The sequence below is a fragment of the Oenanthe melanoleuca genome, chromosome 18 (assembly GCF_029582105.1).
Source record: "Oenanthe melanoleuca isolate GR-GAL-2019-014 chromosome 18, OMel1.0, whole genome shotgun sequence".
In the NCBI taxonomy this organism is placed as follows: domain Eukaryota; kingdom Metazoa; phylum Chordata; class Aves; order Passeriformes; family Muscicapidae; genus Oenanthe; species Oenanthe melanoleuca.
Window position 1 is genome coordinate 8,273,096 of NC_079351.1, and position 15,209 is coordinate 8,288,304.

Consider the following 15,209-nt stretch of genomic DNA (forward strand, 5'->3'; position numbering starts at 1 on the left):
AAGCCTTCAGCATCCTTGTCTCTGGCCTGTGCAGTTTCCTGTACCCCAAAGAACAACCCCACAGCAGTGGAGAAGAAGTGAGGGAAACTTCTCCTGGATGCTTGGTGTTTTTCTGACATCTCAGATCCAGTCATGTGAGAATTTTTTTAGTGGTGGAGAACCTGAGAGATTGTTCAGGAGGGAAAAAAAAAAAGAGCAGAATAAAGGAGTTCTAAAGTTTGCACAGAAATGTAATCAGTTTGGGGGAAAGTTTGTGAAACCCCAAACTCCTGGAGCCCCTGGGAGTGCTCCTGGCCCCAAGGCCAGCAGCAGGAGATCTGCAGAGACTCAGACCCATCTGCAAATGCAGAGGCTGCCCAAACAGGGGCCAAGTGAGCCCACTCATGCACGTCACACAGGAAAAGAAATGCCATCCTGCCTGCTGTGCAGAGCTCAGGGCTGGAGGCAGATCAGCTGGGGAGATGGAATAACATCCACTCCTAATATGGTTTGTGTGTGCAGTGTCTGGCCTGAGCACAGCCTGGAGTCCCCTGGGTGGGATGGGACAGTCAAGGCACAGGGGACAATGACAGTTCCCTGAGCTGCCCCTGTGCCTGCCCTCCCTGTGCAGGGCCTTGGGGAGCACTGAGGCAGCTCAGCCTTGCTGCTCCCTGTCCCTCCATCACCTCAGAAAGTGCCCTGCTCGCCCCAGTTCACCCCATCCCTGCTGGGCATGGCCTGAGCCCCCATCACACCCCCTGGGAATGCAGGGTCCCCATGGTCCCCATGGTGGGGACCAGCCCCTGACCACACCAGACTGGGAGTGCAGTTTGGCCCCCTGTGCCCCACCACAGTCCCATACAGACCCCAAAGCACCTCCCAGCACCCTACAGCAAGATTTGGTTCTCAAAGGAGTCCAAAGATTGTAATTTGTGTAAGAGCAGAGGTGATCTGTAGGATTCTTCAGAGCATCCCTGTAATCTGTGTGGGAATATCTGGGTTGCTTCCCTGCCCTGGAGAGTGACAGGATTGGACCAGGAGAACCACAGATATGGTGACCAACAACCTGGGACTAGCCCTGTCCATCCTATTTCAGCACCACCCCTTGAACTGTCTGTGGAATTCCCACTGAGCAGGGGGAAAGCAGAGCAGCTATAAATCCCAGATTTGTGTAAGGGATCCTGGATGAGGCAAAGCAAACTGGAGATTTCAGCCCCCAGACATTCACTTCCACACAAAGCAGCCACACTGACTCCAGAAGGAGAACTGGAGTCTCATATTGCAAAAAAAGGAAAAAAAGAGGAAGAAAGGAGACCAAAATTCAAAAAGTCTCAGTGAAATCTCCAAATGCTCTGGCTGAGTTTGGGTGGTTCTCTCACCAGTGGGGACAGACAGTGGGAAGAGTGGAGAAAATAACTGGGGACCAGCTGGGAATTTGAATATCACATTTGCATGTGTCCAAAACCATGAGTGTTGAACAGAGGGATTTAAATGCAACTTTCCTGGGAGCAAGAGATGACAGGGGACTGCCAGGTCTCCCCAGTGCTCTTCCTCAGGAGCTGCTGCCATTCCTGTGTGCTCCTGGCCACCAGCAGAGCTTCAGGAGGACTTGAGCCCAGCACAGCACTGCAAATCCTTGCTCTCCTCTGGGCTGATCCCAAAGCCAGGGCAGATTCTCAACAGCTAATTGGAATTTCTGTGTGACCACTGGCAGTCACACTCCAAAGATGGATGTTGTACTGTGGCTGCTGGTGTGTGTTTACAGGGTCTGGAGTTGAGTAAACCAAGCCAGGCAAACAGGAATCACATCTTATCCTGAGTCTGCACATTTCTAGACCTGAGCCAGACCAAGAATGCAGGCACATTCATGAGATTCTTTCAAATTAAAATTGATTTTATCAATTTTGGCTGTATTTGTACAGATTTTTTCGTAGAAGGAAGGAGCAGCCCTTATTAGATTTTTAAAATGTGATGCTTAGACCAAGTTACATGTCCAGCTTGGAGCAGAAAGAAGCCTTTGGCTGCTGGCAAATTTGGGCTCAAAACTGCCCCAGTAAAAGTGGAATATGCCAAAGGGCCCTGCAGAGACCTGCAAAGGCAGCAAACAGCTGGTGGGGCACAGCTGGGAGGGCACAGCCCAGCTCAAGACACACTAGAAATTTTACTGGTTCCATGAGGTTTAAATGAGTAACCAAACACAATTAAATTCACACAGCACTGGCATAAACCCTCACATCAAAGGGGAGAAGGAGTCTCCTTTGCCCTGTGTTTAATTATTATTTAATTATGGCTATTTCCTGTGCAGTAACTTCAGAAGGCTCCTCTGCAGAACTCCAGCCCTGTAGCTGTGGATGTTGTCTGAATGACTAAACAGACCCGTTTCACATTTTAGAGGACTCCTATCTTCACCCAGGATTGACTGTGCAGCTCCTGCTCCTGTTACACAAGATCACAGGGGCTGCCACCCCTGTCTGCAGCTCTGACAGCATCACACAGACATTAAAACCCTGGAACTCAGAGCACTGGGAGATGGGTGAGTACAGTGATCCCTGCTCTAAAGATGAGCAAATAAGGGGAAGAGAAGCAGCAAAACTGCGACCACCAGCAGCCCTTCTGAGGCAGGGCTGTGAAGCTGACACTGCCCACACTGCTCCCAGCCACTTCTCCTCTAATGACTGCAGCAGGACACAGACACATGGCAGCCCAGCTTCCCCCAAAGGCAGCCCCGTGGGCACTGAGATTTCCTGAGAAATGAAATCACTGGCTTAATGTTTTCTGAAAGGTTTAAGTGCCACAAAAGGAAGTATCGAGTTGGGATCCACAGGTCTGGAAAACTGATGGATTACCCAGATGAATTGCACTTCCTTCATCCCACTACTCCTTCCTTTCCCTGGGATGGGTCAGCACCAACCTGAGTGGTCCCTCTGGGGACAGAGGAGTGTCAGGAGTGTGGCAGTTCCAGTGTAAGTGCCTGGACAGACACCTGGACACACCTAGCACGTGCTGGAGGTGCTGAGAGAGGCACCCACGTCCCCATCAGCACTCCTGCCCTCCCCAGCCCTTTGGGCCACGTGCAGGCAGCAGCAAAGGGGTTCAAGGACAGCAGCAGGTTGTCCCTGCTCTGCCTGGGAGGAGGACACTGCCACATCAGTGCCCTTCTCACTCCCAGTGGCAGCAAATACAGCACTTTGCCAATGGCTTCAGTCTCAGTGCTCACCCAGGGACTGTTCCTGCTCCCTGGGGTCACACAGGAATGGGGAGTTGGATCTTCCTCAGAAGACAGCCCGAGAAACAGCTCCCATCCCAAATCTTCTCCAAAGATTTATAGGGGTCAAACACAGTGCAAAGTCAGAGCAAAACCTGTACACTTGAGTGTTTGGGCTGGGGTTTCTCAGCCAACCCTTGTTAGAGCTGCTAACATAAGATCTATATTTACTGTAAAATCCAGATCCACATGGATTTGCTCTTAAGTCAAGCCCTCACCTACTCAAAAGCCTGTCCCTGAGCTTTGCCCTGCTTTGCCCACCAGCTGCCCCAGCGTGGGACAGGCAGAGCCAGGGCTCACCAAGCTGTCCAGGTGCTACCACAGCCACCCTGGGCAGCTGCAGCCAAACTGGGCTCCCACTGCAGGAGGACAAGACCTCAGACACAACATGCACCTCCAGGCACCCAGAATGCAGAGAGCAGAAGGCTGAGAACATGGAAGCAGTGATATGAGTACCCAGGGAAAGAGGCAGAGGAGAGAACAGCACTCAGGAACAGCACTGCAGGATGGATGTGCCAGAACCAGCTGCTGTGCCAGGTGCTGGTTTCTCCCCAGAGCCCAGAGCTGGGGAGCATCACTGCCCAGAGCCCAGTGCTGGGGAGAATCACCTGCCCAGAGCCCAGTGCTGGGGTAAATCACTGCCCAGAGCCCAGTGCTGGGGAGAATCACCTGCCCAGAGCCCAGTGCTGGGGTAAATCACTGCCCAGAGCCCAGTGCTGGGGTAAATCACTGCCCAGAGCCCAGTGCTGGGGAGAATCACCTGCCCAGAGCCCAGTGCTGGGGTAAATCACTGCCCAGAGCCCAGTGCTGGGGAAAATCACCTGCCCAGAGCCCAGTGCTGGGGAGACTCACCTGCCCACTGTGGGTGCCCAGTGCTGGGGAACATCACCTGCCCACTGTGGGTGCCCAGGGCAAGCCAGTGGAGCAGGCAATGTGCTGTCAGGCATTCCCACACACCTGTGTCCTGCAGGACACACCTGGCACAGGTGAGTGCCCCTCACTTCCCCCTGGCACAAATCAGGAGAGATTCCCTGCACTCCACAGAGACAAAGGAGGAAACTGGGAGCAAGAGCAATCCCACTGTGTGCAAGGAACCAGCACAACATTCAGCTGCTCACAAAACCACCCAGAGTTTATGTTCAGCGTTTCCCAGCACCAGCCCCTTCCAAACACTGCTCTGTTTCAGGGTGCTGAGTCGATCTCACTCTGTGTTTGAGTGTTACTGGGCAAAAGGAACCACCCAACCCCCAGAAAACTCAGGTAGTATTTTGTTACTGCCGGCCTGAAATGTCTCAGATGCTGTGGTGTGTGATCCCACTGCACAGATTCATCTGCTAATACGCCATGCAACCTAAATAAACTTCGGCTTCGCTTTGGAATTGATCTCCAAGCCGAGGAGCAGTTTCCCCGGGCAGCCCACCCTCCCGCAGGAATCTGACCCTCCCGCAGGATTTTAACCCTCCCTGGCCCACTCTCCTTCCCCAGCCGGGCTGGCTTGGCTCAGGCAGCCTTAGGAATTTCGGGATTTCGGGATTTCGGGGCTGTCCCTCTCCCATGCAGTGCACGGAGGGTGCTTCGCTGTCACTGCCCCGGGATGAACCATCCCGCAGCTGTCCCACCTGCAGGGCAGGGCGGGGAGGCAGCAGAACAAGCCGTGCTTATCAAACCCTGCTGCTTTAAACAGGCTCTTGGCTGCCTGCAGTCAAAGCCACGCTATGCTTAACGTCACCGGGGAGCAAAAATAGCCGGCACGAGTGGAGGGAGGGGAGTGGGAGTATTAAGAGCGCCCAGATTTCAAACATACTTGGCTTGGCGGAGCGCTCCCTCCCCGTCCCTGCCGCTCCAGATGCGACGGAGCACCGCGATCCCTCTCTCTCTGCCCATGAAGAAGGATTCTCTTCTTTCTGTTTTTCCCCCTCTTTTTTTTTTTTTTTCTGTTTTTCTTCCTTCAAGTTTCAGCTTCGATACAACTAGATAGATTTTTGGTTTTCTTTCTTCTAGGAAACTTCATCTGCCGGATTTAAAAGCAAGGTTTGAGCAGGAGAAATTAATTTCTGTTTACAGCTGTAAATATGCATGGTACTCCTGCGGGATTGTATCGTAGAGGAAAAGGCAAGACTGGCTGGGAAAATCTCCTGGACCGTAAGATGCTCGAATGGCTGCTTGAAATAACAAGCTGTCTATTGTGTGTGCATGTGTGCGAGTGTGTGTTTGTGCACGACAGCAGCAACGCTGCGAACTTTAAAATGATGCAAGGGCTCCCAAATTGGCTTAATTTTCCTCTTCTAGCCCTGCCTGGAGATGGGCGAAGTGTCTGAATGGAAGCAGTGCTGTAGGAATTTTATGAATGGAGCAAAAGGCAGCTCAGCAGAAGAGGAGCAGAGCGGGGAGATGCGGTGGGCTCGGCTCCCTCCGGCAGGAGCTGTCACTCCAGGGAACGCACAGACAGGCACCAGCACGGCACAGATCTGCCACAAGTCCCCGGGACACCGAGGGAGGCAGCTCCCGAGCACGGAACATGCTCCTGGCAATGAGCTGTGAGCAGCACAGCGAGCCCAGGGCTGCGTGCGGGGCCGCTCCGGGCTCAGCTGGAGCATCCCGGGCAGAGCTGCTCGTTGCTGTGCCCTCCTGCTGATCGGGAGGACAGCAGCAGCCGTGTCTCCTTCACGGGAGTCACTTCTCACTGCCAGCACAGCTCGGTCACCAACATCGACCAAAGGACAAGGAGGGAGTGGACGGACTGGCTACAGCTGCCCTACAGCAGGAGGGACCTGCCCAGCACAGGAGCAGGACGAGGCAGATTTGGGGTTGCAAGGTCCAAGAAATGCATCCTGCTGCTGGTGAAGGTGCTGGGGACCAGCCCAGAGCACCCTGTCCTGAAGGAGCACTGACCCTGCAGAACTGGGATCATCTCGCCTGCACTGGAGGGGCTGGGGTGGAGATGGGCTCTCTGTGTTCCTCTGGTTTTTGCACTTCTATCCCAGTTGCTAAGTGAGGGAAAAATCTCCCTCTGCACTGGATTGTCCTCTCTTATACAGAGTTTTTTGTGACATCTCTGTAGCACTCATCATCCTCAGCAGGTGGTAATGGGGAGAAGGAGAGGGCAGCTCAGGAAAAGGATGAAAATTGTCCATCCTCAGGTGCCACAGTGGTCACTGACAGGGTGACACAAGGGCAGCAGGGGAGGGCCTGGGACTGTAATCCTCCTGCCAAGGAGACAGGAGATAGAGGCAAAGGAGTCAGAGCTGGTGAGGGGGGAAAGAGCCACCTAATTCACTGGGAAAAGCTGCAAATTCCCAGGATTAAACAAATCCAACAAACCCAGTGGAACAAGGCAGAAGGGAGACTTTGCCTGCTGAGCCCTACAAGGACAAGGCAGTCCAGCACCCCTCCCCCTCAGCATTTTCCAAAGGAAAAGAAGACAGTCTGAGTGCTGTAAAACATACAGTGCAAATCCACTCTTGTATGCAGTGACCTTTAGGATGGCACAGGCTTTTGGCATGCCTTAAAATCTGGACATTTTAGCTACTTCTTCAGCATTCCTCTGAGGTAGGTTTGCTCTCCTTTTGCCTACACTTGGAATGAATTGAAAGCAGCCCAGTCCTGATTTGTGCAGCACTGAGTCTGAGCTCCCATGAACAGAGCTGCCTTCACACCTCGCTGCTCAAGGCTGTCCTGGCAGGTTCACACCCAGCTCTGGCTGAAATGGATTTGTTTTACAGACACATGGACATCTCTGCTATCACAGTGGACAGACAGCATGGAAAACTCTGTGTTTACAGACATAAAAATCCCACAGGGAACCTACACTTTGCTTTATGAAGTGCCTTTTCCTCCATCACTCAAATAATGTTTGAAACTGCAGGACAGAGGAGGAGCTTCTCATTCAAGGGAAGCTGCTCTGTGAACACACTGCAGGAATGCTGGACAGGACTCTGAATGCATCACTAACACAGAACAGACAATTTGGCTGCAAATGATAAATCTGAAGTTTGTTTTCCCTTTTTAGGGGCCTTCTGCTCCTTCAGAGTTAAGAATGTAGCAAAGAGGTTTAAGCAATCATGCTGATAGCTCTGTAAATCATTGTTATGAATTTAGGATGGTTTTTTCCTCCAACCCCAAACTAAGGATTGCAGTAAGTGGTTTCAGTGATCCACACAATCCTTCTTGTCTCTTTTCCATGGACAAACCTCACAGCTGGGCTCTTGTAACGAGAGCACGAGCCCTGCAAGAGTGGCCTCAGTGCTGAAGACCTTTGGGCACATTCAGGCAGTGCAGGCAGTGCTCAGGGACAGGTAATTTCTAAATGATCCTTTGTGCTGCTCTGGCAGATTCCTAACATGTTGGTTTTGATGTCTTTCCTCTAGTGGAGAATACAGATGGTCCTTGGATGAGACACAGCTGAGAAATGGTTCTACACCTCCCGGCAGCCGCGTTCCTCGGAGCAGAAAGAACCCTCTGCGGCATGAGCAAGGCTTGTTGCATTTAAACCCGGGAGGATGTCCCTGAGTGACGAGCTGGAGAGCCACTTCCCTGCCACCCCCTACGCGGTGACAGGCACGAGCGAGGACGGCGTGCTCAGGATCCGGCCCAATGCCTCGGCCAACGGCACCGGGGAGGGCGCGTGGGCGGCGGGCGCCTCGGAGGACATGGTGGCCATCTGCACCATCGGCGCCGTGCTGTCCCTCATGTGCGTCGTCGGCGTCACGGGCAACGTCTACACGCTGCTGGTGATGTGCCACTACCTGCGCTCCTCGGCCTCCATGTACATCTACATCATCAACCTGGCGCTGGCCGACCTGCTCTACCTCCTCACCATCCCCTTCATCGTCGGCACCTACTTCATCCAGAAGTGGTACTTCGGGGACGTGGGCTGCCGCATCCTCTTCAGCCTGGACTTCCTCACCATGCACGCCAGCATCTTCACGCTCACGGTGATGAGCACCGAGCGCTACCTGGCCGTGCTGAAGCCGCTGGACACGGTGAAGAGGTCCAAGAGCTACCGCAAGGCCATCGCTGTGGTCATCTGGCTGGTGTCGCTGCTGCTCACCCTCCCCATGCTCATCATGATCCAGCTGGTGCAAAGGGACAACAAAAGCATCTGCCTGCCCACCTGGAGCAAGCTGTCCTACAAAGTCTATCTCACCGTCCTTTTTGGCACCAGCATCGTGGGCCCGGGGGTGGTCATTGGCTACCTGTACATCCGCCTGGCCAGGATTTACTGGGTGTCACAGACTGCCTCCTTCAAGCAGACCAAGAGGCTGCCCAACCAGAAGGTGCTCTATCTAATCTTCACCATAGTGCTGGTCTTCTGGGCTTGCTTCTTGCCTTTCTGGATATGGCAGCTCCTCTTCCAGTATTATGAGTCCTTCTCTTTATCTCCCAAGGTGATGAAGAACATTAATTACTTGACAACCTGCCTGACCTACAGCAACAGCTGCATCAACCCCTTCCTCTACACCCTGCTCACCAAAAACTACCGGGAGTACCTGAAGAACAGGCAGAGGTCCCTCAGCAGCAGCAGTGGGTATTTCCAGAGGAGGAATCGCTTTCAGAGGATTTCAGGGAGATCCCTGTCCACGAGCAGCCAGCACTGCACAGAGACTTATGTCCTTGCTCACGCTCCCCTGGGAACCAGCAGTGCCTGAAGGTAAAATACATCTCCAAGAACAATCAATATTGACTTCAGTGTTGCTTTGATTTAAAGTGTACATTGTACAGGCGAAGCCTTGGCAGACCCAGAATGTGCACACATTTATCCAGAGGCTGTGCCATGTGTCTGTTCTCATTTCTCCAGTGCCACTGATTTGATGCTAGCAGCACTCGGCTGAACATCTATCTAAATAGCCTTTCACTTTTTATCTTTATATTTTATAGTGTACGTCTCCTCAAGTAGCCATCAATAATGAGAGCCCATAACAGGGCTGTGATTTTTAACAGTATCAGCTGTCTCACAACGTTTAAAATTATGTTACCCCATGAATGGCTGTAGTTTGCTCTTTTTTTTTTCTTTAGCAGTAGTGCTAAATTTGTAGTTGTATGAGGACTGAAGACAATGAAATAAAGACAAAGCAGCTGATGTTTGTGACACACCATGCAGTTTGCATTTGGGGTAGGACTGGACAACGTGAATGAGGCATATCCAGGGTTGCCTGTCCTGGTTTGGGTCATACTCACATTTATTCTGCAGCCCTGTGTATGCACTGGGCTGGATTCTCCAGTCACACAGGTGTGTGCAGTGGAGTTACACCATGGTCCTTGTCAGCAGCACAGGCTCCCCATGGCAGTGCCACAGGCAGGGAACACTCAGCATCCCTACTGCACTGACCCCAAACACCCATGTGGAGCAGCATCACCTGTCCTGGGCAAGCTCATCCACCCTCTGCCCTCCTCCAGGGAGGAATTGGGAACCTCTGATGTTGCTGTCCTCAGGGCATCCACTGGCAAACTGCAGCACCCAGCCTGAAGCACCAGACCTCCACCACCAAGTCCAGGAGGAAAGGACAGAGGGAGAGGAGGGGGTTGAGATGTGATTTTCCCTGGGGAATGCAATGTTCTCTGAAGTGCTTAATACTCCCAATTATAAAAGTGCTGGTTCTTGGTTAGGGAGACAATTTGTTCCCTTCACTGGAAGTGATTTTGCCTTTCTGCTACACAAACAGTCCTACCTACACCAAGAATACATTGCCTGTCCTGGCTTTCACCCATGATAAGGCATCATTAGTATAAATATATGATCTGTGATGTCTGGCACTTCCCCAGTGAGGCTAAAAGTACCTTCCCTGGGATGCTGCCAAGATCCCTCCAGGAGTCCTCTGCTTGCAGCAGCCCTGCTAGCTCATTAGAGGGATACAAGGATGCAATGCCAACACAGCCAAGGTACAGAATTAGAACCAAACGAATGCTGAGCAGCAAACTCAGACCTGCAGTGTGAAATCCCTCTGGCAGTGAGCTCTGTTGGTTACACTGAGCCTCAATTCAGGATTTAACCACCTACTCCCCTTAAGACATTTAAATGGTCACTGCTCATGGGGACAGGGCAAGATGCACATGCAGCCTCCCTGGGGAATACACTTGGACAGGTCATTGTCTCTTCCATGCATGGGCTTGAAGTTTGTTATGGATGGGGGAAGATTCACACCATGAGAGAGGGCTCTGCTGCTCTGCAGTGAACTGCTGCAGGAACTGCTCCCAGCCCCTCCACACACCCCATCAGCAGTGGTCCTGGGGGGCAGGGTGCAGAGCACTCTGCCAGCAAGTCCCACTTCAGGATCAGCCCCTGGCTGATTCCAGAGGGGCAGGAGTACCATGGATGTGGCCATTTCCTGTGCTCACAGTACTTGTTAGCTTTCAGACCCTCTTGGCTTGGAGACACATTAGTGAAATATCACTGGAGAGAGCAAAACACCTTCAACCCTCTGTGAGGGAAGTGAAGAGGTTTGTTATGGAATCACAAAGATTGGAAGAGACCTTCAAGAGCCAGTCCAGCCATTACCCCAGTGCTGCCTGGAGAGGCTCCTGGAGCAGAGGCTGGGCAGTGCCCCAGGAATCAAGCAGGGATTTATCCCAAGGCTCCAAAGGATTCACCTTGGGCAGTGCCAGAGCCCGGCCGTGGCTCCACCCAAGATGGAGCCAAGATGGATCCGAGTCACCAGTTCTCACACTTGCATCACTTTGGCTCCATTTCCATCTTGGCTTCACTGTCCAATCCCAGCTCCAGCTCCTGCACTCCCATCCTCCCACATTCTCTCCTCCATTGCTGCTGCTTGCACTTTTTGGGGCTGAAGCTGCAGCTTCAGGTGTCCTTGGTTGTGGGGCTGGAAAAGGATTGTTTTGTGTGCCTGAGCTGGGAGGAGAACTTGTGACACTTTGTGTGGAGTTCAGAGTCACACACCAGTGCACTGCAGAGTCTGGGAATATGAAAGCTGAAACTTAAGGCATCAGCAGCACCACCTCATTCACCATGTGTCCCCCAGTGCCACACACACATTTTGAACACTTCCAAGGATCCAAGGATGGTGATTCCACACCTCCTGGGGAAGCCTGTTCCACTCCTTCATGGAAGAACTTTTCCTAGTATCCAATCTGATTTCCTGAAACTATTTTCCACTTATATAGTCAGGTGTTTATCATGAGTCAGAATATAAAGTTTAGTCTTCTTTTTTTTTTCTTTCAAATGGCAGTTTTAGCTTCTTGCCCAGGAAGAACCAGACAAGCTCAGGATGAGCAGTTCCCATGGTTGTGAAGGAAAACTACTGCAACCTGAGCATTTGGAAAGCACCATGCATCTTGCCTAAAATCTGACAGTCACAATGACAGGGGGTTTGCAAATCTCAACTCATCCAGGTGTCACACACCCATGCAGGCAGTGCAGATCTGCCTCCAATTTTTCAGTCTGACCCCTTCACCCTCAGCAGCTCTGCTCTGATTCTCTTCTCCAAACCCTCCCCAAGCAATCCATCTCACAGAAGAGCACTGTGAAACACCTTTCATGGCTCTGCCAGTGCAGGGAGTGCCCTGAAAGCAGCATGAGCAGGGTGTGGAAGGCACAAATCATGCCAGATGTCCAGGGAAAGAAGCTGGGATTCCCTGTTTCCCTGGAAGGACACACAGCCTCAGCCTGGGCTGCACAGTCACCCTTCCCATTTGAATCCTGTGCTGCCTCAGCAGGGGTTTGTGATGTGTTTGTCAAATCAGCACAACAAAGAGGAGAGACACCCCCAGGTCAGGGACTGGCTGCAGGTGATGTTTCTGTCAGCACTGGCTCCTCTCTGAGTGATGTTTCATTCAAGCCTTTCCCTTCCCACGCCAGACTGGAGTTGGTTTTTGCTCCTTCAAACACTCACATCCTCCAGCACTCAGCTCAGGCAACAATAAGGGAATATTATTCCAAGCCTGCAGGTACAAGCAAGGCTCTGAGCACTTCCCAAGCAGCTGAGTAAAAGCAGAGGTAAAAGCAGAGGTATTTGCAAGAGAGAGGCTTTCATCCTGTAAGCTCTGCACCATCCCAAGTCCCATCCTTGCTTCCCAAACTAACTTTACACACACCAGCCACACTCAGATAACATCAGGGAGCTGTTCTCTGCCTGAAACCAAACAGCAGCTCAGCCCTGAGAGCCTGCTGAACATTAGCAGGGGAGCAGGAGCAGCAGTGAGAGCCAAAGAAGGAGCTGCCTCCTCCAAGACATAGATTAATTGGGTGTTTAATGAGAGCTGCAAAATTATTGCACCCTATTTATTCCTCCTTGCACAAACCGATCATCAAAGACCCAAGAGCAGTCCTTTACATAAATAAAATCTTAAATTAGTGTGAAAGAGAAGTTGTATACATGTGGCTGTGCAGTTGCATAGCTCAGACCTGACTCTATTTGTTAGTTTTCCCCTGTGGGGTAAGGCCAGGAGTTCTTTCATGACCCAAATCCTTAAGTGCCCCCATCTCTGAGCTGTTTGATGCCCCACAGATCAGATTCACCAGCTGAACTCCAGATAGGAGAAGCCAAAACACCAAATTTTTTGCCCATTTAAGCCAGGAAGCATTAACAATTTCTCAAAACTCATAGAAAATACAGTTGTAAATACTCCAAATTTTCCAAAAGGGCCAGGGCAAACATCAGTGCTCCTACAGCTAGGAAAGGCCAGGTACCCACTCTGGTGGCTGAAACAGGCAGCAAAGCACAGCTGGGGCCAGGCAGTGTTCTCAGCTGGATAAGGTCTTTGCCAGAAAAGGATGATGTCTGTGTTTACCCAAACCATTTGCAAATCCACCCAGAAATTTAAGAATCCTTCTGGAAATTCTTTTATTTCTTCTTTTTCCAAATTCTGAATTGTCTCTTTTCAGCCTTTAGGAGGCAAAACAGCACAATTTCTCACTTCAAGGTAAAATTCATCAGTTTGCTTACACTGAATTTCAAAAAGCCTTTTTCCATTTTGTCCGAACCACAGGGCTCTTGTAAAACTCCTGTGGTCCAAGTAGGAAAGCAGAGAGCAGCTGTGCATCCCTCTGCCCAAACCCTGCCTGGACAGGGTGGTATCCCCAAAATGCCACCCCCTGCCCAATTCCCACAGCAATCACAGGCACAAACCTCCCTCCTCTGATGGAGCCTGAATTCAACTCAAACCCACGCCCAGTCTGAGCCCCCTCCTTGCTACTGCTGATGCCTTCAGTTTTATCTTTCATATTTCCAATATTTCATATTTCATATTTCCAATATTTCATATTTCATATTCACAGTATTTAATATTTTATATTCCCAGACTCTGCAGTGCATTGGTGTGTGACTCTGAACTCCACACAAAGTGTCACAAGTTCTCCTCCCAGCTCAGGCACACAAAACAATCCTTTTCCAGCCCCACAACCAAGGACACCTGAAGCTGCAGCTTCAGCCCCAAAAAGTGCAAGCAGCAGCAATGGAGGAGAGAATGTGGGAGGATGGGAGTGCAGGAGCTGGAGCTGGGATTGGACAGTGAAGCCAAGATGGAAATGGAGCCAAAGTGATGCAAGTGTGAGAACTGGTGACTCGGATCCATCTTGGCTCCATCTTGGGTGGAGCCACGGCCGGGCTCTGGCACTGCCCAAGGTGAATCCTTTGGAGCCTTGGGATAAATCCCTGCTTGATTCCTGGGGCACTGCCCAGCCTCTGCTCCAGGAGCCTCTCCAGGCAGCACTGCAGCCCAGGGACTGCATGGCCACCCCTCCTGCTGTGAGTGTCCCACCTCACCCACTGGGACACAGCCAGGAGCTCTTCAGCCTCCAAGCACCCTGGAAAAGCTCAGCACAAGCTCCCAGAGAGGACTGGGCAACATTATGCACATTTTGGTTCACTTACAGCTCAGGATGGGCCAGGCTGGCTGGGTGAGAAGGATTTAAGGAGCACTTTAGTTCTTGGTCACCAGCTCAGTGATTATCCCACGGGGCCAGGGGGTGAGGGCTGGCATGTGTGACAATTTCCAGATTGTGATTCCTTTCATTTCTCTGGGGTGTGTGCTCAGAAACTTCTTCAGTGTTTGCTTCATTAAAAGGAGAGGCCAAGGGCTGAGCAGAGCTTGGAGAGCAAATCCACCCCTTGGCAGAAAGAAAAAACTTTCCTCTTGCCAGTGCTGCCCCTTGGCACCTGCTGTGGCTGCCACACCTGGGTGTCTCCTCTGAAATGATCTGCCCCAGCCACGTCTGAGTAGAACAGACTGACTGCTCTGGGCATTTTTCTTTCTCAAAATTCACAATTAAATCCTGAGACTCCACACAGCCACTATTCCTTCTCCAGATCAAACTCCAGCTGCCTCCCCAGTGCAGCAGTGAAGAAATAATTGAAAGAAAAATATCAGACCCTGTCTTGTGCTTGGCAGCTTTGCTTTAAAGTGACATCTGGGCACACTGAATATTGTCCTGTGCACCCCTGGACCCAGGCCAGCTCTGCATGGGGATCTTTGCCATATATTTGCTGCAGGAGCTGCCACATCCTGGAGAGCAGAGTCAGTTCTAAATTATTCTGACCACTTTTGGCCTCCAAAATTTTATCTGCAAGTCCTGCTTAGACCTGATTTTCAGCTCAGGGTGCTGATCCAGGCACATCAGAAGTGTGGTGGAATCAAGAGCAGAGAATGAATTATGCTGAATAAATGGAAATGGCAAGGCAGAGCAAAAGCAGGTGATTTGTTGCTGACTCACAGTTTTTCAGTGTAGTAAAAATGGGAATTCTCTACAAACATTGCAGAAAAGGAAAATCCCACACCTCTGAGTGAAGGCTGAGCAGCAGATAATTCCATTGCTGGTAGTAACAAAGCAGCTCACGTTTATTCTGGTTTCCCAGGAACAAACACCCCACCAACATACTCAAAGATCAGGGAATCCACCTGTCAAAAGTCAGAGTTTTCTCTGCACACTGAAGGCTTGCTGCTAAATGCACTCTTCCCAAACATTTATCACCTGTGATGCCATCTGTCTGCCAGGGAAGCACGTGTTTTTGCC

At 51.3% G+C, this 15,209-nt stretch overlaps 1 protein-coding gene across 3 annotated transcripts; it reads left to right on the plus strand.

The window, feature by feature from the left end:
• Window positions 1-5,014: 5,014 nt before the first annotated feature.
• Window positions 5,015-9,323, plus strand: LOC130260620 (urotensin-2 receptor-like). Of its 3 annotated transcripts, XM_056506193.1 has the most exons (3): window positions 5,040-5,275; window positions 7,612-8,520; window positions 8,632-9,323. In XM_056506193.1, the coding sequence occupies exons 2-3, from the start codon at window positions 7,744-7,746 to the stop codon at window positions 8,890-8,892; spliced, it is 1,038 nt and encodes a 345-aa protein (XP_056362168.1). In that variant the 5' UTR covers window positions 5,040-5,275; window positions 7,612-7,743; the 3' UTR covers window positions 8,893-9,323. The 3 variants fall into 3 exon arrangements, with proteins under 3 accessions (XP_056362167.1, XP_056362166.1, XP_056362168.1); XM_056506192.1 differs by having other exon boundaries at window positions 5,015-6,793; window positions 7,612-9,323; XM_056506191.1 differs by having other exon boundaries at window positions 5,015-5,275; window positions 7,612-9,323.
• The last annotated feature ends 5,886 nt before the right edge of the window (window positions 9,324-15,209 follow it).

What these genes read in the sequence shown, in the direction of transcription:
- LOC130260620 (XM_056506192.1), top strand. Translation starts at nt 7,744, where the DNA reads ATGTCCCTGAGTGACGAGCTGGAGAGCCACTTCCCTGCCACCCCCTAC.